This window comes from Alligator mississippiensis, chromosome 10 (genome assembly GCF_030867095.1).
Source record: "Alligator mississippiensis isolate rAllMis1 chromosome 10, rAllMis1, whole genome shotgun sequence".
In the NCBI taxonomy this organism is placed as follows: domain Eukaryota; kingdom Metazoa; phylum Chordata; order Crocodylia; family Alligatoridae; genus Alligator; species Alligator mississippiensis.
The window spans coordinates 67,584,574-67,609,032 of NC_081833.1; the positions used below are offsets into that span (position 1 = coordinate 67,584,574).

Here is a 24,459-nt window from a genome sequence, read left to right on the forward strand (position 1 = left end):
TGTTTCTTTGCATTAAGGAGTGGAAGGGATTCGTTATATTGTACCCTACAGAGGTTCAAAGATGAGAGGGTGGAAAAGAAACTGAGTGAAGAACATAAATGTTCCCTCTCCTATAAAGTTCTATAAACTGTCCCAAGGGAGGAGAGGTCTTAGATTCTCATTGCATCTGGCAAACACTTGTTAGGTTGTTTGTTTCAAACAAATGAACTGCATTTCTTGAAGAAAGCTTCTACACTCTAAATTAATTGCCTAGTACATTTGGTTCTCCAAGCATGGTCTACGGACCACCAATGATCTATAACCCTTCAAGGATCCATGGACCCCCAAAACAGAGAGACAGAACAACATAGGAAAGATTAGATTTGGAAGCACTTTTTACTTCCAGGAGAATCTGTCTGAAATAAGTTGGTCTAAGACAGGGATGGGCAAAATACGGACCAGGGGCTGGATCTGGCCCACCAGGCCATTCTATCTGGTCCACGGGGCCCCTCAAAGATTTAGAAAATTTATATTTATTTGCTCCTGGCTGCCTGTCAAATGTAACAGGAGCCAGGAGCAGTAGGACCCAAGGGAAGCCAGTAGCAGGACCCAGCAGCAAGGCATGTCAAGCCCCACCCTGCCTAGCAGAAGCTTTTAGCCTGGGACCATGGGGCTGTTCCTGCTTCCCTGCACTGGAGAGGGAAATGTGCTTGCTGAAACTCGGTAAATGACCCAAAATAATTGCCCACCCCGGTCTAAGATGTAAGGAAGTTGGTTAATGTTAGCTGTTAAAGGGCAATAGAGGTTTGAACCACAGTACAACTGTATGAACATCTAGCTGTCTAGAACTTGCAGGAAATTCATGGTCAGCTCAACACAAAGAGGAGTAATGTAATAAAAAAAGAGGCTAAAGGTGTGCTACTCAAATCTGGGGTGATATCCAGATTTTTGGCTGCCTTAAAATATTAGGAGTCTGATTCTACCACTTGCACATAGCAGATCCAGGCTTGGATGCTGAAATCCTTATTCCTGCTGCATGTCATTATTTGGGGTCCAGCTCTGATGCCCGTCTACTTTACAGTGTCACAAATCCTAACACTGCAACTGGATCCTATTCTTTAAAAAGCAGGAAAACAAAATGGAAAAAGAATGGGGAAAATTTTAGAATCAACGGTAATGGTTACCATTGCAGTCTGCCATCCACGTGTATAAAAAGAATTCATCTTTCCCCTTAGACCAGAGGTTCTGAATCGCCAGGCTGTGGCAGGTCGGCTGTCAGTCTGCACCGTGGTTGGCTGCCAGACTGGAAGTGGCTGCGGACCAGCAAACCGTGGCCCCGCAGAGCCAGGCAGAAAGGCCATGGCTCCTTGTGCAGGGTGCGCAGCAGTGCAGGGTTTGGCCCACGCCCCGGCCCGGGGGTGGGGGTGGCATCCTTACCTGTCTGCCAGCCAGAAATTCCAGCCACGGTTGGCTGCGACTGCTGGGCCGCAGTTTGCCGGGCTGCAGCTTCTTCTGGGCCACAGTTTGCCGGGCCATGGCATAAAAACTTTGGGAACCTCTGCCTTAGACAGTATCATTCTTACAACTGAGAACTTTTTAAAACTTTGGTGAATGTTTTTCATTTTCAAGTATTTTCCAGAGGGACCAATGAGGCTTTCATTTTATGTGTTAATAAACAGTACACTGAAGCGAAATTTATTGCTGGAGAAACTGAATCTGAAATACATATTCTAATGATAATAAGTAATGATTTAAATGACTTTTAATTCCCAAAAATGAAGGCTTGGATTAGGATGCCTATTTCCTCATAGGCTTCTTTGAAAATAACCAGCCCGTGTACCTGTGCAACAACATGCAGGCAATAAAACAATTATGCAGTCTCTCACTGTAGTTCAGTGGTGCTGGAGCCACTGGAGAAAACATGACCATCTCCCTTGCACAGTAGTCTCTCTAAATTTGTGGTTCAGTGAGTAAAGATTCAATACCACAGTTACGCTGTTGTAGCAATGCTGTATGTGGGAGGATGCTCTATGCCAGTGGAGTAGATAAGGAACACAGGATCTCTGCACAACCTGAGATGCAACAAGGAAGGAGGCTGGGCAAGGAATAATGGGGACAATTGAATGCATATCTCCAAAAGTCTGCTACCCCTTTTACTCTATGAGCGCTACAAAGGGCAATACACTTTTTAGCCTGGCAGATGCTGCATTGTGGTAGGATCTGGCTTCTAGTCTCAGCTCTGCCACTGGCCTGCTAGGTGACCTTGGACAATCTGCTTCCCTTCTGTTTGCCTCAGTTTCTCCTCCTATAAAACAGGGATGTTGACTCTGACCTCCTTTGTAAAGTACTTTGAGATCGACTGATGAACAACATGTCAGGTAGTGTTAGTTCAAGCCAAAGCCTGGGTAGGAGAAAGTTTGAGGAGCTGCAGCCTATTCTGGTAAGTGAATACATTTCTTCTCCCCAGCCTTGTACCCCATCCCTCTACATAAAGGCAGGTGATTCAGTGAATCCATTCCCAATTACTTCAGTGGGACCACTGGTATTAAGGATGCCACACAGTATTTATACCTGCGTATATCTTTCTGTGATCTTTAGTTGTACTGCCAGAAGTTAAAACGCAACTCCGTTCTACCATGCCACTTCACAGCAGCAATTTGCACAGTGTATAACATGTCATGACTAAAGATGTGACTGTTCATGCAGTCCATCTGGACCATCACTCATTCACTCCACCTTTTCTTCTTTCCAGGTGGTAACATAAACAAAGGAAGAGCCAGAAGGACCTCTTGTTGTGAAACATTTCCTTTCTTCACAGCATGTTACACAATATACTCCTCCCACAGCATAAAACCATCAGTGTTAATGTTCTGTGGAAGTAAATTAACCCCAAATAGCACCCAAGGGAACTAAAATGCTTTGAATTTATACCATATAATCAGGAAATGCCCGCCCTCCTTATCTGTCAGGAACAAGGAAATTGAAAACACTGTAATTTAAAACTGCACATCAGTTGCTATGAATCAATCAAATATATCATGGGTGAGAACCATTCTGCATTAGGAGCATTAAATAAAACCAAGATAAGATAAGCCAGACTTTAAGTTCCCCGCCCCACAATCACATTGAAAAAGTTTCACCCCGAGATACTATTTGATTGTGCTTCTGTTGGTATTTGCATGCTGAATTCACCAAACTGAGAAAGTCACAACACAAAATTGCACCATACAGTCATTTAAATCATATTGCACAATTACACACACTTTCATGAAATCCTGCAGCTCTAAATACACGTTGCAATCTTGCAGAATACATTAGCCATGCTATAAGCCCAATTAATGAACTTTTAATTACTTCTTTTATGTATTTGTATGGACTTTGTTGTAATCATAACAATCATAACATACTCACTGATATGCATGAAAGTAGTTGTGTGCCTAGCCACAGACTAAACATTCACGTGCAATGTATGCATGGTAAAGTATCCTTTATATTAAAGCATAATTGCTTGAGTATGAAGAAGTTATATTTTTTTAAACTGTTGTAGTTTTGTAGCTGCTGCTTTATAACAAACATCACACCAAAAAGAGGTTAGGACTGAGGAGTACTGCAATGTGTTTTTCTGTAAGTTATAGTATATATTAGGGCTATGCAAAGTTTCAGTCCCCGGTTCAATTCGGTGGAGACTCATCCCAATTCAGTGGCCAAATCTCCGAATTCAAATTGAATCAGGAGACCCTTTAATCTCTCCGAATCGATTCAGAAAGATTCGGCAAGTTGGATATAGACGCAACTTTAAATGTTTTTTCTAAATACCTCAAGGGAGCAGGCGGCTCATGAATGCTGCGGTGCTGGGGCACATGGAGTGTCCCACAGAAGTGCAAGGGGCTCCTCAGCATGCTCAGCAGCAGACCCAGAAGTGGAACAGAAGCATTTCTGGTCCACTTCCCAGTCCACTGGAGAGCGCGCCCAGCTCGGCGACTGGTGCCTCCTGGGTCTGGGGGGGCACCTGGGGTTCCCCACAGCCAACTGCCAAGCCAGGGGCCCCTGCACGCTCCTCGGTGGACCCGGAAGTGGACTGGAAGTATTTACAAGCCGTGCCTGGTACCTCGAGGTATGTAGAAAAAATATTTAAGGCTGTGTCTATGGCCGAATCGCTGATTCTCTGAATCAGCATCAAATCTTCAGCTTCGGATTCAGCTGAATTGAATCAGGGACACTGATCCGAATCAACAAATCGAATCACTGTCCCCAATTCAGGCCGAATCCAAATCAAATAGGGCCTGTTTTGTGCACCCCTAGTATATATCACTATTTTAATGGAGTTGGATACTGCACTGTTCTGTAGTTGCAAAAGCAAGAGTAAAAGGCTAGCATGAATTTCTGAGTATATGAGGTGGCTTTTTATATCTTTTTTAATATCTCCTTTCCTATTAATTAGCACATCAGGTGCAGGTTGCAATTCCATCCAGCTCAGTGGGCCAGCCTTCCCTCAACACAGGCAGTGTCCACAAGGATTTGCAAAAGGTTGAATACTCAGTGGAACTACTGTATAATCTTCTGTACTTGCCTGAACCCAATCATGCCCCCATTTCACCCCGCTAGGGAATAAGGCAGGAGTGTCAGCATATTGATGTCTGTTATAAATACTTGCTGATATATTTGAGAGAGCCTTATCTCTGAGGCAGTAAGATTCTCTTTCCTTCCATTTTCCTTTCTTATCAGAATATTACATCCTTTTTTCTGTAACTTTTAAAAATTGACTCAATAAAGCATCAGAATAGCTATAACAACAACAAAAACTCATCAACCCATTTGCTGTCAAGTTACTAATTTGCACATCAAAAAGCTTGTTTTCAAGGGATGACTAGAAAATTACAGAGTAAAAACCTGTCAGGATGACACATCCCAGAGGCCATAAACCTGGGCTGCAATGTAGAGGTCATCAGGTCCCAACTCCTGACATACCGTTTTTGATCCCGAGATTCAGCTCCTTATTATAGTCTGTCAGCTTCTTGCGCTGACGCATCTCCTGATCCCAGACTGTCCTTACATCGGTAGTTATGCCATCACACAGATTTATAGAGAAAGCAGCCCTTTGTCCCTCTGCAATGAATCTAATCTGATGCCCAGTGACACACTATACTGATTGCAAGCTATTTTAGCCAGGATTTTCTCCAAGGCAGACTAAAAGTGCCTAGTTGCAGTCCAGGGCACCCCATCTCTGAGGACATACTATGCCTCTGGCTTGCAAAATGGTCATCGAGAGCAGCCTGGCATGCAGGACAATGCAAGAACGACAACATTCTTCAGATGTCACATGCCCTTCCCTCTATTTACTGGGGTGGAAGATGCATGAGGCTGTGCCCTACTTTTCCCCTGAGTCCCTTAAGGCCGAATAAGGTCTTAGGTAGTCCTCAAGAACTTTATGTCCATCCCTTGTCTGAAAGTCACAAGGAGGCAAAGCTGTTCATTGCCCTGTTTACACTTGAGGTATCCTTCAAGAGTCATGAAGGTCAACGGTGATCGCAGTGTGATCCATTGACTTCAAAGGGACTTGGTTCAGGTCTTGTCCTTCAGAAGGGACTTGGTTCAGGAGTTGGGCACAATCCAGCTGTGTTGCTCTTTGTTTTCCTGTCTTTTGGCTTCTCAGTGTGCTTCCTTTCAATTTTTCCCACTGTCCTTATGCTCTCACAGCCAGGAAGAGTCAATGCACTTGACAACAAAGCACTGAAGTATATCTGGCAGCTGCAGGGCAAGTGCCAAGCATTTCACTGTAGTCTCAAAATGGCAGCAGTAGCAGCTGGTTTGTTGGGTAGCTGGCTGACCTCCTGCTTATTTTCACTTCTGGCTGTTAACCAGTGATAACAGCCCCTGAGGACAGGATGGGGTCAGTCTGCAGATGGGTTTCCTTATCCTTCAGTTAGTTATTTTTCTAGTATATGACATTGGATTGGGTGACATTTGAGCGTAAGGTGCTACCTTGGGTTATTTACAAGGTTCTTATAAAAGCCAAAACCGACTGGCTTTCAATGGAAACCGACCTTCTTGATTATCTTGCTGACTCAGCGATATATTCTCTTCTCTTCCTTCTCTCTCCCCCTCCCCCATGTTTCTGCTGACTGTTGAGCCACATAATAATGAAATAATGTTAAAATCCCCTTTCAGTCTGCCACGATCATCTTACTCCTTGAAGCACTATACATCTCCATACACCTTATTTTTTTCCCCTGTGGTAGGATCTGATCTAAAGGGCATTGGCATCAACAAATGTCTTTTTCCGGATTTCACTTGGCTTTGGCTCAGGCATTACCAGTAATCACAGCTACACAATTTTGATCTCAATATTATGCACATGTTCAATACAAGCAATACATGCTGCCTGAATCCTAGAATGTAACAGGTGCTATGCATCATTTGGCCTTTTTTTCTTTTTTTAAATCAAAACCTTTCCCAGCATCCTCTATTTTGCATCATTTGTAGATTTCCTTACCGTAACCATTTTCATTTTTGCCTACAGTATTATATTTCCAATTACAATATTAACTTTAAACATTTCCTGAGGTTTAGGGTTAAACTAATTTTAAAACTTGTGGTTCAAATAATGACTTCCTTCCAAAAAAAAAAAAAAAAAAAAAAAGGAAGGAAGAATGGGGATGTGGTACATAAAGCAAGTCTGATCTAGCAAGAGTTATTTTTAAACTAGAATTCATACTTTTCATTTAAGCATAATTACTTGTGTTAAAAAAAAATAAAAACCCCAACCAGAGCTGTTTTTAATTTGATGACTTGGGAAATCTAATTTTTTTTCTGGAATTGTTTATGAAGATTATATCTTGTAGCAGAAAAACAGAATATTGATGTTTCAGGAGCTTGTCTGTTAAACACAGACTATGATGATAGACAACCATCGATCCTCTGGATCATGTAAGGGGTCTAAGTCAGGTACCTAATGAATCTGCTGGCAGCTGACAAGCCCAATTCGAGAGTGACATAGCTTGTTACAAGTTTCACAGATCCATGCTGTCTGAGTTGGAGTCCAAGTTTACACCATACTGCTTTCTTCTCTCTCATTTTGCTTCCATCCTCTGGATCAAAGCCACTTCATGTTGTGCTGCATCCAGTGCCAGACGTTCCTTGCAGATCAGACAGGATTCTGTGTGCTTCTCCCAGCTTCCTACCCTGATGCTGAATCCTTCATAACATTTTTCCCCCACACATCACGGTACTGCCATATAGGGTGCCCCAACTTTCTACAGTTGTCTCAAATCTCACTGTACAAAATATTCTTGGGAATACAGTCTCCCCCCATTCCCCTGACATGGTTGAGCCATTACAACCTCCTCTTCTTGCTAGTGGTTTCTAAGTGTGTCAGTCCTCTGTGCTCCAGCACCTCTATGTTTGGTATTCTGTCTTCACACTTTATTTTCAGGATCTGGTGATATATTCTATATCATAAAATATATTGCACTCTTAAATGAACTGGTGCTGTGTTCTGCTATCAGTTGAAAAACCAGGAGTGAAAAATTAGTGTTAGTCTAGTTTATTTTTGTTGGTTCAATGGGAAGTAGTATTAATATTTATATGACGTTGAGATAGAGAAGGGCTCTCTAAAAAGACATAGGGCAACCAGAAGTATTAAAGCAACTCCATTGTGAACACACAGAGAGATCTATATCTCACAAGTTAAATCCACAAGCACTTAAGGTCTGTGAGCGAAGGGGTGTGTGGGAGGTAGAGTTTAATGGAATGGCATGTAAGTGCCACAAAATGGTTAAAAAAAACCCAAAAACCCAACCAACATCCCATGCCTGGGATGTGTAAATCACATCATCTTGTTGCCTCTGTTTCCTTACCTGAGCAATGGGTATGATTAAGCAATCCTGCTCTCACATGCCAGCCATCTTTCCAGTAAAGATCAACTCAAACTACCAAATGCCTCACACAGGCAACCCATGCCTGATTCTCATGTCTACCATCAAATAATTTTTCACTTACGCTATTGTAATATGCACCTGTTAAGAACATATAAATTAATTAAACATTTTTAAAGTTAAGTGTAAGTTCAGGAAAATTATTCCAAATCCCATCATAGGGCAATAGTTGGTTTGGTGCACTCACCTGTGGCCATTCAAGGTTCATTTATTTGCATATATAATATATATGCATAATATTATATAATCTGATTGGCTAATATTTCTCCGGCCCTCAGTATCTGATTTCAGAGAAGATTATTGACTTGTCCTGTGAGGTTTTTTTCAAAGGATTGTGAGCTATGCTCTCCTTTTTAAATGCATATCTAAATCATGGGTACCTGTTATGGCTTAATTAATGAATGTTGGTAAACTGATTTGAGATTTCCATGCGGGAAACTTTGCATTAATGAAAGCTCTTATGATTTCAAGCTTCCTTATATTTGTTTCATCTATGATTAAGTCGATGCTATGCTGTAAGAAAAAAATAGTTGTTCTTTCATCAAACCATCACTGGCTGGTCAAACCGCTGTCGGTGCAAATTAACAGAAAATGCATACTGTAGTTTATGGTAAACCTGTTGCAATAGAATTTGGGTTGACATCGGATAAGAAAAGGCAAAAAAGAACCAAAGCCCCTGCTTCCATTGTCATAATTAGAAAGACAAAGGAAAACCTGTTTGTAAGGTATTCATTCAAGGAAGTCCTACTCAGATATGCTTTCTTAAAGAGGTATTATCAGCTAGTCGGAGCTCTCCCCATACAAAGGAAAGAGGGTAAGGATACAAAAGGATAAGGAGTCAGATCTTCAGCTGATGTCAATCAATATAGCTCCACTGATCTTGTTTTCACTGCAGAACTAACTCAGCTTCTCCCCTCCTGTTAACTCCTCTCTAATTGCCTTAGCTGGAGCAGCCATGCTTTGAAAAAAAACTTGAGCTCCACAGACTACTTGTGTCACCCGCAGATAAATTGTTATAACTCCAACGTTAGCCTAGGCTGCTCAACGAAGCAGCAAATTCAAGCTCAGTGTGCAACCCTCGTCACAGGAAGGGTGCAAGCGAGTCGATTCAACAAGGTATTTCAAAGATATTCTGTTAGCTTCATGAGTTATTCGCTGCAGAGGTTAAGAAATGGATCTTCTCAGATATGGATCTGGTCACAGCTCCATTGAAGTCAGTAGGGCATCATGGGAACAGACTTTTCCAAAAGAAGTTATGAGAAATAATGATTGCTGATTATTTGTATCACGAAGTGCCCAGAGAGCACAATGATGGCCTAGGGTTCTGCTATCCTAAGTGCTATACTTGCATAAGACAAAAACAGCCTGTGCCCCGAACAAGCTGAGTATCGCTATGAATATCCTGCCAACAGAATCTATGGCAATGGTAAATATTCCTGAAATAAAGCATGACTGAACCTAAGTCCCAGAAAGATGGAATGACTTAGGAAGTCACTGTAGCAACCCAGATTGGTCACGACCTCTGTTGTCAAGCTTATTTTGAAACAAAACAATGTTGTCAACTCAGTTGATGTGCTCAAATCATCAAAAACAAACCAAAAAAAACCACCTGCCATCGTAATTGGAGTCGTGGCTTGGCAGGATGGCTAAGGAATGATGGCCTGAGAAAAAGAAAATGCCTGCTCATGCTCCAAGGGACAGACTTGAGACACTACATAATCTTCTTACAGTAAAAGGAATGTGCCGCAGTGCAGGAGACGAGAGCAATGCACAAATGTTGTTTCAACCCGCTCCACCTCCGTGTGTCATTTCAACAGTCCTAGAACATGGGGGTCCTTGAACTCCTATTTCCCTGGCTGGCATTGGGTTTTGGGTAAACACAGGCCTTTCATCTCCAATTCTGCAAATCTGCCACCCTCCACAATACTAAATTCAGTTTCTGAAGGGGAAGGCGATGAAGCCCAGCACAGATGGATGTTCAGTGTAGCCTCCAGAAACTGCCACTCGAATAAGTGGAATGTTTAATTTGTCCAACATATGCTACAATCAAGAGAAGATACAAAAAAAAAGTCTTACTGTGTATAATCAGTATAGTCCAAGTCAAAATAATGCAGCTTAAAATAAAAATCCTCATTTACATCAAAGACATCCCGTCATCAGGAGGTCAAGTCCCCATCCAGACAGATCATCCTCTCCTGACCTTTATTATGGCATTTGGGTGTAATCTCCTGTATAACTGTGGGAACCAAATTTAATGGGAAGTCTTTGTGACAGCTAAAGAAACACTACTGTTTTCTGAGTAGCTGGAGAAATGGATATGGGTCAGCCTCCAGTGAATCAGAAGTTACAGCCAGCCTCTCTAAGGGAAGAGGATGGTGGAACTGGTTTAAAAAACAGATTGGTTTCTGGATCCTGAGGCTAGATTTAAGGTTGGCCTACTGTTACTTAGACCAGCTAAATCTGTCTGTTTTCCCTAGTGGATCATCTGCCATTTATCTGCAACTGATGTAAGGTCATTATGCCCCAGACATGCTCTTACCAAGCCCTCTACACTTGCAGATGCTGCAGGGTGAACTGGCATAAGAGCTAGCTGTTCTTGCTCTTTTATATATGTTACCAATGCCCCCAGGTTAAGGAACTGCAGCTGTTCCCTATCCTTGTGCTACCTCAGCAGAGCCTGGGCAGTGGAGCTGGGAAGCTGAGGAAAGGCTGGGGCCTGTAGAGCCAAATGCTCCTACAGGCTCTAGTCCTGCAAGGATTTTTTCATCTATGAATGACTCTGCCAATGACATGCCGCAATGAAGTTAATACTGTAGAACCACACCTACTTCAAAGGAACTAAAGGAGTGCTGTACCATATGTACCTAAAATGCCATCAAGAGCCCAGCCATTCCCTAATCCCTAGCCTCAACTACTTCTGTTGCAACACTTAGACAGTAGTGAATTCTTGAAGCCTGACTGTACACCTGGAAGTCAACAAAAAGGGGATTAAGCACACAGAGATGGAGAAGACCATTTGGTGGTACAGACATTCAACTCATTCCCGTCAGCAAGTGCAGGACCAAGTCCTGAACTATAATACCTACAGGTACTCCTCACTTAATGTCATCCCGGTTAACGTTGTTTCATTATTACGACGCTGATCTATTAGAGAACATACTTGTTTCAAGTCGCGCAGCGTTTGGTCATAACGTCGTTCGGGCGCTGCCTGCTAGTAGGTAACTACAGTGACGTAATTGGATTCGCTTAACGTCGTTTCGCTTGAAGTCGTATTTTTCAAGAACGTAACTATGATGTTAAGCGAGGAGTAGCTGTAGTTCCCTATCTAAATCCCTGTTAAATGTTTTCAGGCGTGTTGTTTTCTTCTCAATGGCAGGAAGATTTTTCCTAAAGGTGAAAAGGAGGCTTGCTTTCCTACTTCTTCATCCTACTACAGTAACGGATGAATTCCGGGATACGAGGGAATAGCAATTCAGAAACAGCAGAGGGTCTCTATTTCAAGAACAGTTCAAATTATTCATTCTATTCTGGTGTAATGGCACCATAATTACAGTATCTAAATATTGATATGTTGGATAAACTAGTAATATTTTTCAGAAGGAGTCAAAACCTCAGTTCTTGCTCAAATCCCACAGGGCTAAAAGCTTCCTTTACTTTTATACTGGGATAAACTTCCTTGAAACCAGTAGAATTACTTTTGATTTACACCAGTGTAAATGAGCAGAATTTGGCCTACTTACTTGGACTGACATTTGCCTGAGGAAGTGCCTTATGATTCTTTCAATGTATTTTACTAATGACAGATGTTGTTGAGAGTGCACTTCAATGCTAATAAAGGGTGCAATTAAATGACTGGGAAGAATGGTAGGTACATGTGTTTCCCTGCCTGCCTTCCTCTTTGGTGGCCTAAAAGGCATTAATTTTGTGGCTGCTTTGATACTGTGAACTAAGCTCTGCCCTCAGAAACGCACACATACAACTCCCATTGAATTAACATGTCTCCTGTGGATCTCATGCTGCTATTTCCAAACCTTTTCCTATTCGTTGACTCCTCTGACAGCTCAGCGAGTGTAACATGACTCATCCTTTCCTCTTTTTTTTCTTTTCCCTTGACTAGACACCAACAGACACAATATAGCTTGAGACAAGGCAAAGAGGACCCTTACAATGACAGATTCAATCACGTCTTCTCAAAAACAAAGCGGGACTCTAGATAATGCCTGAAGCTGGCTGTTTGCTCTATAATTGAGGTATGTAAATACAAAGGAAACAGGCACGCATTCAGCTCTAGTGTATGCAGGTGCAACTCCTCTAAACTCAATGATCCCACACTAGCTTACGCCTGTATCTGACCCAAAGACAGGACGTTGAATAATATAACGAACAGAGTTTTTCCACTGACTGTAATTGGCTTTGGTCTGACCCAAAATGACCAACTGCAGGAGAGGTCCTGTAATTCATGTACTAATAGCTACCTTAGTCATTTGCTTGCTCTCTCTGAATTCCTTATCCATTGATATTTACCTTGTATTGGATACGCCAACTCCCACAGTAAAATAACACTCTCACAAAAGTTGACAAATAAGTAACTCACCCACAACTTTCCTTACTGTCTATGCATCACATATAGGATAATAGCATATCTCTTCTATGGCAGTTTAACTTTATGTGGAAGGATCTTATCTAATGGTAAAATATGTTTGCTCTATTCATAAACCCATATGCGAATATTAAAAATGACACTAGGTCACATGGTAGGAGATGCAACTCTTTGGTTCTCTTGTACTCTGCCCTGGGCAATAATTTAAATCCTTTAAGTACAAATGTATACCAAGGAAACTGTAAATGGTGGAAATTCAATAATAACTCATAATAAGCCTTCTGATATACAAATATCTTATCTCTAAAGTAGGCACAGTGGCATTTTTATGGAGTTGACAGATACAGATGTGCGGGAAGATCTGTCTTAAGTGTTCTTGTGTAGCAATCTTGTTGGTGATCCTATGTCAGTAGAAAATATTCTAACCAGACACGTATGGATGCAGCCCCTGAAGTAATACACTTCTCTCCCTAGATCTGGTCAGAAGACAACAAAGAAACCTGTCTTTCACTTGCAAATAGAAAGAAACACTTACTTTTGTCCATGACAATGAAGCTGTAGTGCAAGTAGAAAAGCATCTAAATATCCAGACACTGTATTTTATGATGACAATGTATGGGTGGGTAGCCATAAGAGCTGCCCATATATGGCAAAGTAAAAAATAAAAAAACAACCCTGTGTAGCTGTTGGGATATCTATTAGCCAAATGAATAGATCACAGTGCCATGAAATCTGTTTCCAATTAAAAGACCTTGGATCAAATCCTGCTTGTTACAGTCAAGTGTTTCTGCTGATTTTAATACACACAACTTTTAGACATAATCTACAAACAAGTGTGAAAAAAAATGCATGGCTCAAATACTCTATTATTTATGTCACACCAAACTATAGGCCAAGGTTTCATTTAGATACATAGAGTTCAATGTAGTCTACAGTAAAGCAACAGATCCTTGTTCCTTTTTACTGTTAGTCCAGGGTCACTCTGCCTAACAGCCACACAGATCTTTTCTCTCCCAAAGTCTACTCTGCAGGCAATGGCAGATAACAGACGGCTGAATGACTGAATACTCTAGGTCATCCAAAAAATTAGATCAAAGAGTCCCTGTAGTGTATTGAAATGCAATTGCTTCCAAATCACATTGTGGTGTTCCAAGCTTGAAAGAATGGGTCACTGCTGTTTTATTGTAGAGAAGCTACTGCTAATGAAAGGAACAATGGAAAGATTAGTGCTGCCAACCATATAGAAGAAACACCACTTTCGGTTTAACGGCAGTGAACAAAGGGAATAGGAAAGAAGGGCAACCAAGTGACAAAAGTAGTTGGTGCAAAGAGGATATAGAGGCTATTCACAAGGTGCCCTTGATCACAGCAAAGTGTCCAGACTTAACATATGATTACTGAATTTGGAACACAATAAAAATAATGTGGTTGTCTGTACAGACAGACAATGACATATTTTTAGAGCAGAAAAATGTAGTAAACTTCTGCACTGAGAATATTTTTGGGTCCCCGCCTTCCCTCAAACATTCATGTGTTATGTTGAAGTTTGTAAAAAGGCTGAAAAAAGAACAAGAAGGGTTTGTTTGCAGTTTTTTTAAATCTATAATTACAGAGTATGCATTAAAATGAATCGGTCAACTTAAAATGTCTCTTAATTTGTAAGACAGCTTTAGGTAAGAGAGGGTAACAGCCTGAGACAGCTGGCATTGGAAAGCACTCTCCAAATTCTGCCACAATAAATTTGTTCAGTCAACTTTATTCGCTCACTTCTGTTCAGATCCTGCATCTCTCCTAAGCAGACAGACAGTCGCATTGATTTATACAGTGAGACAATGGTAAAAGACCAAAAAGACATAGGTATCCATGTTAGCTTGAAGTCAAGCAGAAGGCAAGGTAGATTCACTCATTATAAACTAGCTTGTACTACACTTAGACTAATTTAGTTCCTCTAAAAAAAAAAAAAAAAAAAAAAATCCTTTTCAGAGTAAGTTAAAATTAACAAACTCAACTTCTCTGTAGTTTAGATAAACTGAAGGCAAACTTGAACCCTGGTTCTCCAGGGAAAGAAACGAAGTGCTGAAATCCTATTTTACTTAGTCCTGGAAATATTAAGAAGAAAACCTACCAAAACAACTCTAATATTCCAAAATATCATAGTATATATATCTAGTAGCTAGCTCAGAGGAACTACAAATGTAATAATAATAAGCATATCCAGGTTTTCAAACAAGTATAAAAAAGTCAGCGGTCAGGAAAGCAAGCTTCACAAACAGGAGACAACTCAAAACAAAGCCAAGATCTTTATAGCAGTCAGTACTAAATATCCTTGTAGCAGTCAATAATATCATCATGTGAATAAAATATAAAACAATGAATGCTTCATTCCAAATCCCAGGACCTTCTCCAAAAGTTTTAGTCTCAACTAGATGGGGATACTCAGAAGAAGATGTTAAAACCTTCCAGTAGCTGTTACCAGCAGAGAAGATGACGTTCAATTTATAATCCAGACCATTTCAAGAAGCCTTCAACAATACCCTATGGCTTTTCATAGTGGACCAACCTCTCCCAGGAGTTCAATAGGAACCAGCATGAAAAGTATCTCAGATGAAACAGTATTTTCCACAAACCCCTTCTTCTTCTGTCTGGCCATACAATAGTAGTAATCATACATTCAAATATACTTCCAAATAAAAAAAAAATTGAAGTATCATCCAGCACCTGACCCGGGCTTGAGACCCGCAAAGAAACACATCCCCACATACTGTACCACCATGAATCTTATTGCTTCGATACACACTTCCCCCTGCATGCACACTAGACATTCTTCTAGCATGACTGCACAAAAAGCTGGGAATCTTTATCCAAGAGGCTTCCAGTGATTACTTAAATCTGTGAATGATCTTTGTGCATTGTACCAAGGAATCAATGAAAGCTTCCTTCAAAATAAGATACCATAGAATGTATTGTAGAAAAAAAAAGGCATTGCTCTTAGTAATGTGTCTTCATGAATTTCAACACCAGAAGTAGACAGCAAATATTGTAGGTATAATATTTGGTGCATTCATGAAAGAGTTGAAACAACACGATTGCTTTCCCAGCGTAGGCTGGAAGGATCCTAAGGGACAGACACCTAATTCCCATCGAATTTCAATGAGAAATGGAACTTAATTCTTCTCTTAGACCCTGGACAATCATAGACACCTTGTTTATTTTCTCATAAACTTAGGGATTGACCTTGCAAGCCTTCCTTACGTGAGGAATCTTCTCTCTAAAGACTGGTAGGACTGCCCTTTAAGTGCAGAACAAGCATTTACATTTTAAGAACAACTAGATACGGCATACTGCAAATATCACGACTGTCCTGAGGATGAATGAAATGTCCCATGGTTGAATTAATGTATATCTACCAACATTTTTTCCCCTCAAAATAGTGATCCATAGACTACTGGTGACATGACAAAGTGTATTGCCTATAATTGAGACACTGTTGTTAAAGGTGACGGCAGAGGTTCATCTGATGATGTTAGTTGACATTAAACGTCACGTGTGCATGACACGCAAAAATATCCTAAAGGAAACAAAAATCTGATCAATTCATCCAATTCATGCGCTTTATTTTTTATGAAAATCTAGCAATAAATTAGCTTTCAAGAAACACTTACCAAGCCTACACATGTAGATATTGCTACTGAAGAGGTGCTATCGTTCCTTATAAATCCTTGATAGAAGCACTGGTCAACTTCACGTTCCTGAGAATCTGTGACTCCATCTTTCCCAAGGACCTGGACAATAAAGCTGTTGCTTAATATGGTAGAAGGTTTCAGTTCTAAGTGCAGTTCCTGTCCAAATGCTGAAAATCTGTAGTGCAAGGAACTTTTTGAACTCTGAGTCGATCTCTTTTTCCTAGTGCTGTGCAAAACATCATGCGAAATGTACGATCCACTGGAATCCACTTTGACGGGTGTCACAAATATGTAATCTGGAACGGTAAAATATTTAACCATCAGCCTTTTTTAACCAGCAAAGAGAGTAGGTGTCATGTTCAACAGCAGACTTTCATTATGGCAAGAAGAGTTCTCTCATTTGTGAATGACACCGAGGACCTACAGGCGAGGTGTACACCTGTACGTATGCAGAAATTTGTGCAAAGCAACTCGTTAGTCCCACATAAGTCACAGACTTTAAAACAGGATTTGTTTCCTTTGCACCCCACTGAGAGAGACAGACTAACTAGAATGGCTGCAAACTTTCCCACAATCACTCTTGTAAAGACATTTGTCATCAAGGGCAAGTCTACAGATTTTTTTCACCCCTCCCCATACATTAATAGCTGTCGACTGGGGAGAATGTTTTTTTTTTTCCCCCTAAAACAAATATTTTAAGTGCTATATTGTTTTAACCATAACTGAGACCGTGTAGACAGTCCTGCCGCTTGTTCAAATGATTAAAGGATTAATTTATTAATTCCTCTCTTTGAGGTTGGCATGATTAGAGAGGGTTTCCAGTTGTAATGGACCTGCAACAGAAAGAGCTTAGGGTCGATCTAAGAACGTTTACTCAGCCTTACTAAATGAATGTCAAAGAGGTTTACTGTTTTGAATAAAATACATGAATCTGTAAAGAAGGTACTTCACGTGAAGAAAAATATGTTTAATTCAAAATATCTGGGGAGCTGAAAAGAATACAAGCCCCAATTCATCCAAGTGCTGAAGCATGTGCCTAACTCTAAGCATGTGCATAGTTTCATTGATCCATCCATAGGGTGATGGAACTACTTATATAATTGAAGTTAGGTATGGACTTGCTGAATCAGGGCAGTGTGAAAGTAATAGCAGGGGCTTATATTAAAACCCATATCTCTGTTAACCTGCTTCCTAGCTCTGCTTAGCTTTTGCCCTTTATTCAGATCTGCCGATACAAATGCATGCAGCACTCTGACAGGAAAACAGTCTACTTTGCTTTTTTCCCCTTAAAAAGAGAAAATTTAAATGTAAGGAAAGATAAGACAAATATCCTTTTCATATAGTAACAGATGTTGCAAAACAAAAATAATAATAACCCCCTCCCCCCCCCCCCGATTAATCTCCTTGTCTCGAATAGATTTGACTGGGCACCTACTATGCTGAAAATGTAGCCAGTGATAGGTTGCTTTTTGCTGTAGACAGTGGAAACAATACATCAAGGCCTTTCACTTTCTTCCAGTGGTGTTAATCAATGACAGCAGTTCAGGACGCTAAGCAGGCTGGTGGCCAAAAACACAAGCAGCTGCTGGAGGAAGGGAATCCCCCAGTGAACAGACACAGGGTAGAACAGGCTTTTCCCTTCCCAGCCCCCACTGCATACTGAACTGGGCTTGTTACCGCTCCCATCCAGAGCAACTACACAGGTATTGCTGGCTTCTGAATGGCACTGACTGCATAACGTGACGCGCTCAGGTCTTTTGCAACCTGGAAACCAAAATAAAACTACATATATATCTGGACTACATCTACCTATCTTTCTATAGCTATATTGCGAGAGATAGATAGATTGCTATCTAGCTATATTGCGAGAGAGAGATAGCAATCTATCTATCTTTCTAGCTATATTGCAAGAGAGAGATATTCCTATCTAGCTATATTGTGATAGATTGCTATCTAGCTATATTGCGAGAGATAGATATTGTGATAGATATTGCTATCTAGCTATATTGCAATAGATATATAAATAGATATAGCTAGAGATATAGATAGATATAGCTATACAGATATAGCTAGAGATACATAGCAGCTATCTATAGATAGATAGATATCTATCTATATTACTGGAGAGATAGAGATATAGCATCTACGCAGACACACATCTGTCTCTCTGTCTGTCCGTCACTTTCATACTGTCCTGATTCACAGCAAGTCCATCCTTAACTTCAATTATAACAGCCCCATCACCCTATGGATAGATCAACGGCACATGCTTAACTGTTTCTATCTCTAGAGACCTGGATACTAGATATAGATCCCTGTCCTCACTTGCTGTACCGCTCCTTCGCTTGCACGTCTCCCCGGCGGGCTGACTTGTCCCTCGACTCTTTTTCATGAACCCACCCAATCTCTCCCTCCGCTTCGTCCCGGCGAGGACCCCACTGCCCCGGCGTTGCAATGCGAAGCCCACCCCGCTCCCTCCTTCACCCCGCGCCGGCTCTCGCTGTGGCCCCGCCGCGCACACGCACACGCACACGCACACGCACCCGAGGCTGATGCCGCGAGGCTGCGGCTGTCCCGGCTCCCCGCGGCGGCGCCGCAGAGCTGCAGGGCGTGCAGGAGCGCCAGGGCGAGGAGCGCGGGGCGAGCCCCGCCGCCGCCGCCGCCGCCGGGCTCTTCACCTGCCTTCAGGGCGCGGCCGAGCCCCAGCGGGGCGAGCAGCGCAGCCCGCATGGTCCGGGGCTACCTGCGCCGCGGCGCCCGCATGGTCCGGGGCTGCGCTGCGCTGCGCTGCGGCTGCGGGACGCGCCGGGGCTTTAAAGCGCCGCGCAAATGCCAGCCCGGCTCGCGGGCCCCCGGCGGCCCTGCGGGCGGGGGCGGGACCAGCCTGCGCTGCCGGGGCGAGCGCTGCTGTGGAGCACGGCGAGGGACCACCCCCCGCTGCCGGCTGCATCACCCCGCGCGAGGCACTCCCCACTCGCCGGGCAGATGCTCCCTTTTAGGAGACGCACGCAAACAAAACCAGTCTTAAATTGCAAGCTTTCGGGGCACGAGCACCCCTCATCAGGCACCAGGGGTGTAGTCGTGTTGGTCTGGAGGAAAAGGCAATCCGGACTGGTAGGAGAGAGATCTTTTAGGAGACCAACACGATTTTTGCAAATATATATATAAATAAAAAGGTTTTCATTGCAAGCTTTGGGGCATAAACGCCCTTCATCAGGCACTGGGTTGTAGCGGTATTGGTCTGGAGGAAAAGGCAATCCGGACTCATAGGAGAGATGATCTCTTTTAGGAGACCAGCAAGATATCTGCACACACACAAAAAATGTCTTTAATTGCAAGCTTTCGGGGCACAAACACCCTTCATCAGGCATTAGGACTATAACAATTTGAGGTCCAACACCCCAAGTGCATTACCCCAGATACCGAGCACATCACCCCAAACAAAGGCAATCAGGATTCGTAGGAGAGAGGCTCTCTTTTATGAGACCAACAAGATTTTTTTTCTTTTTAAAAATGTCTTTAATTGCAAGCTTTCGGGCACAAACACCCTGCATCAGGCACCAGGTTGTAGTCGTATTGATCTAAAGGAAAAGGCAATCCAGACTGGTAGTAGAGATGATATCTTTTAGGAGACCAAGATTTTTGCAAAAAAAAAAACCAAAAACTTTAATTGCAAGCTTTTAGGCACAAACACCCTTCATCAGGCACCAGGTTGTAGTCGTATTGGTCTAGAGGAAAAGGCAATCTGGATTCATAGTAGAGATGAACTCTTTTATGAGACCAACAAGATTTTTGCAAAAAACCCATTTCTTTAAATTGCAAGCTTTTGGGCACAAACACCCTTCATCAGGCACCAGGTTGTAGTTGTATTGCTCTAGAGGAAAAGGCAATCACGACTGGTAGTAGAGATTATATCTTTTAGGAGACCAGCAAGATCTTTGCAAAAAAAAAAGTCTTTAATTGCAAGCTTTGGGGCACAAACACCCTTCATCAGGCATATATATGCTTTCATTTCTACTCAGGAGAACTTTTCTCCAATGCCTGATGAAGCTTGCAATTTGTGCCCGAAAGCTTGCAATTAAAGACATTCTTCTTTGCAAAAATCTTGTTGATCTCATAAACGATAGCATCTGTCCTACGAGTCCGGATTGCCTTTTCCTCTAGACCAATACGGCTACAACCTGGTGCCTGATGATGGGTGTTTGTGCCCAAAAGCTTGCAATTAAAGAATTTTTTTTGCAAAAATCTTTTTGGTCTCATAAAAGATACCATCTCTATTATGAGTCTGGATTGACTTTTCCTCTAGATCAATGGAGCTACAACCTGAATACCTGACACATGGAAGGTATCGAATTTTAGCTGATTTTTAAAAATGAAATCTTCATATTTTCCCAAGCAGGAAGAAGCAACTGTGACCACCTGAAACCTGAGATCCTGCTCCTGCCTTTGTTTCAAGGTCATTTACATCATCACAGATCCTCTCAGGAGGTGAGGAGGTTCATACCAGCTATCAACTAACTGCCCAGAGGAGTTTTGCATCTATTGACTCCTCTGTGAAATGCTATGAAATATGAACTTTCATTTCTACCCAGGAGAACTTTTACAATCTTTTCTCCAGTGCCTGATGAAGGGTGTTTATACCCGAAAGATTGCGATTAAAGAATTTTTTTTTTTTGCAAAAATCATGTTGGTCTAATAAAATATATCATCTCTACTACGAGTCCTGATTGCCTTTTCCTTGAGACCAATATGGCTACAACCTGGATGCCTCACCCCAGGTAAGGCTTTGTTCAGCTGCACCCCCAGGAGGGAGACTCCACCACCTCTCTGGGGAGCCTGTTCCAGTGCTTTGCTGCCCTCCTCCTGAGAGTTTTTTTTCTGATATCCAACCTAAACTTCCCCTGCTGCAGCCAGACCATTGCTCCTTGTTCTGGTATCTGCCACCACTGCAAACAGTCCTCTTTTGAACCATCCTGCAGGTAGCTCAAGGCTGCTATTAAATCCCCTCTCAAGCTCCTCTTCTCTAAACTAAATAAGCCCAGTTCCTTCAGCCTCACCTCAGACGTCATATGCCTCAGCCCCCCAAACCATTTTCATTGCCTTCCGCTGAACTCTGTCCAATTTATCCACATCCTTTTCGTAATGGGCACAGGACAGCTCAGTGTGCCCCTCTCCAGGCCAGCTCCAAGCCAGGCACCCAGCTAAGCCACTTAGACAGGACATAAGGCAAAGAGCAATTCTCGCCTGTCCAAACCAGGCTTCAGGAAGGTCGCTAGGCTGGTCCTTGGCACCCCTGGCACTCACACTTTGGGCATTGTCCCCAGATTAAGGAGGCAATGGAAGTGGAGAAGCCCTTGTAGGGTGTGAGGCTGCAGAAGCACTGAATGGCTTGGAGCAGGGGTTCCCAACGTTTCTGTGCCCAAGGACACATTCAAATTTTAAAGAAATAGCAGTGCCAATATGAATATGAAAGTTTAGAATTTAGATCAATCCGATCATCTCATCCATTACTTAAAATTGCATTAGATCCGCAACTTCAAACTGCAGCTTCCCTTTTCTTACAAAAATATTTAGGTAAAAAATATTTGTTGGAATAATGATTTTCACTGATCGTGAAAATGCATGCAGGTACCTAAATAAACCTCAGGGGCAGGGGCACTGCTGCTTAGAGTGATCTCTTAGGGTGATCTCTTTAATTGGACCAGCTATATATTTGGGATAGACTTACACCAGCTTTTGAATCTTAGAAGAGAGTGCAACTTCTACCAGGACTCTTCTTTTCCATAAAATAGATGAGCGAGGGGAAAGAGAGTCCTGTAACAGACATCCATGCAGTGGAGCCTCAGTCGTAGGAAGGGAGAAAGTCTTATTTGATTAATTTTTAAGGCAGATTTTTTTTAAAAAACATAGAGTGTACTAGGAAGAAAACACTAGGTGACAGTCATGACAGGTGATGGGAATGAGCAGATAGTCACCCTGAATGAGAGGGCAGTAATGCCAAATTCTGTTTTCCCCAGAGACACTAATACTTGTTTATCAAGTGAAATACAGCACCGATTTCCAGTTTATAATGACCTATCCTATTCTACTAGGTTGCATTTTCTGCTGTTTGGTTTGTTGTTTTTTTAAGTAAAGGATGAAAGGTCTAAATCATCTGAACAGGAGCCAAAGTGGCAAGGACAGTGGGGCTGGCAGAGGCTGGAAGTTGAGGCAGAAGTTGTTCATAGCATTTTTGGCAGCACTTTGATGAGTGTCCTTCACCTTGTGACCTCCCTTCTGTGTTGGACGTCCTTCCAATGAACATCTACCTGAAATCTCATTCCAACTCTCCCTCACCAAAATATTACAGCAAGGGAATAAGCACCTGGTAGTTTGTACTGATGATTATAGGTCTATGGTCCTAGAATGAAATGCTTCTGTCACCTGTCTCAATTTTCTAGTGGCTTATATAATCATCTTGCTAAGCATATTATGATACAGTCTTTACCTCTACCTGATTTTCAAGATCTTTCTGGGATCTGTCACCTGCTAGAAAGATTCAAAATAAATACCTGGATGCAAATAAAGCCCTGATTCAGCAAAGCATGTAAAGCACACCTTTAAGCCCTTTCCTGAATTAGAACGATTTAGAGAAAATACACACTTGGCCAGTTAGATGCAGCTGTTTCCTCACCATCTGCATGGTCGGGCTGCTTTCAGTATGCTTGGTTTTTTTCAGCAGATTCTCTCTTCATTTCATTTATTTTATTTACAAAGGGAAATATCAAATTCAATATTTTGCAGCAATTGTGGGAACTGATAAAACTATATAATCTTAAACACTAAGGGTGAAAGCCTGACTCCATCAAAGTCAACAGGAGTTTTTTAGTTGGGAATGATAGTCACATTTTTCTGTGTCTGTATAGATAATTACACTGGAGCAGAAATTAGGGAAAATATACTTGCTGTGTGAAGAGGCAGAAAAGACAAGTCTCACCCCATGATACATTGTGGCAAAGTAATGCATCTTGCTAGACCTACATCTTTTCCAGCATTAATGAAGCTCAAAACAAAAGTTTGTTTCTTTTTCAATAATTTCCAGCTCGGACGAACAGCAGGTCCATATCCTTTTAGGTCTTTATTAGCTGAACTTTGATATAGTTAGGTTTTAAACTTGTTACTCTGATAGCAGCTAGTAGACTGCCCTCACTTCTTTTCACGTGGACCACTATCATCTTGTTCCCTTGCTTGTCTGCTGTAACAGAAGAGACCTCATAAGGTCATCTAATCCAGCCTTCTGCCCAAGGCAGGATCATCCCTGACTAAACCATCCCAGCCTAATGTCTGTCCAAAGTCATATGGAGTGCTTTAATGCTACAAGAATGACCTGAGAAAAAGCAAAAGATCAGAAGTTCCCTGAAAAGTCTCAGGGCACATATCCATTTCCATTTAAAAAAAAAAAAAGAAGTGGCTCCCAGTAGATACTATTGACCTCTCAGGTCTGTCAAAAAGAAGTCATAATATTGTTCCTTAGGCTTCTTGCCAGAAATCTTACATCCTCATGGTTGTCTCCTTTATATGTTCTTTCAAACCCCAAGCAAAAAGTTGCAAAGGTATATTTCAGAGCCTCAAACCATACCCATGAGTTTGGGTTGCCCAAAAAGGGAGTGTGCATCTGACACACTTCCTTACCTATGAAGACAATCCAAGTCACAAGTCACTAAATATCTCAGGGTGGGGAGACAGGGGGATAATAATTCATTTATATTCAAAACTATTAAAAATGTCTTTTTCTTGCCTTTCTATTCATTTAACTTTTCTTTGAGAAACCAGTGTTGAAGTGAGAAAAAGTCCTAAGTGCAGAACTCACATGAACATCAATAGATCTGACAAGCATGCAGAACAAATATGCCCTGGATATAAATGCCATTGTGTTTGCTTTGGCTTCTTTATGAGAACAGATTCTTTATCACACAACACATTTGTGACCACTGAGTAGAGATGAGTGATTCATTCATAGCATGTTTGACAGATGTAGTCTTCTGCTCTGTCCCCAAGTTTATTCAGGATCATTTTGTTCAAATATACACATTGTTCAAAATCAATCTGGATAACGTGTACCATTAATTTTGCTGTTTAAACTGCCCGTAAAATGTTTAATGTGAGTATTTGAAATCTGAAAATGGAAAAATGATGGATGTTTTGATTGGATGCAGAGGTCACATGGTGTTGTTTCTGTCCCCTGAATGGAGGACTGTAACAGTAAGAATCAGAGTAAATACCA

The 24,459-nt window shown here is 41.8% G+C and overlaps 1 protein-coding gene across 2 annotated transcripts in view; it reads right to left on the reverse strand.

The window, feature by feature from the left end:
* Positions 1–19,079, reverse strand: part of ADAMTS18 (ADAM metallopeptidase with thrombospondin type 1 motif 18) — a 106,552-nt gene extending 87,473 nt beyond the window's left edge. The window contains exons 1-2 of one of the 2 annotated variants that reach the window (XM_006260253.4): positions 18,740–19,075; positions 16,176–16,492 (exon numbers count right to left, since the gene is read on the reverse strand). In XM_006260253.4, the coding sequence (XP_006260315.3) occupies positions 16,176–16,492; positions 18,740–18,926 (504 nt within the window). In that variant the 5' untranslated portion in view covers positions 18,927–19,075. Of the gene's footprint in view, positions 1–16,175; positions 16,493–18,739 lie in introns of both variants that reach the window. The other variant, XM_019488195.2, reaches the window with a different exon arrangement.
* Positions 19,080–24,459: the final 5,380 nt, after the last annotated feature.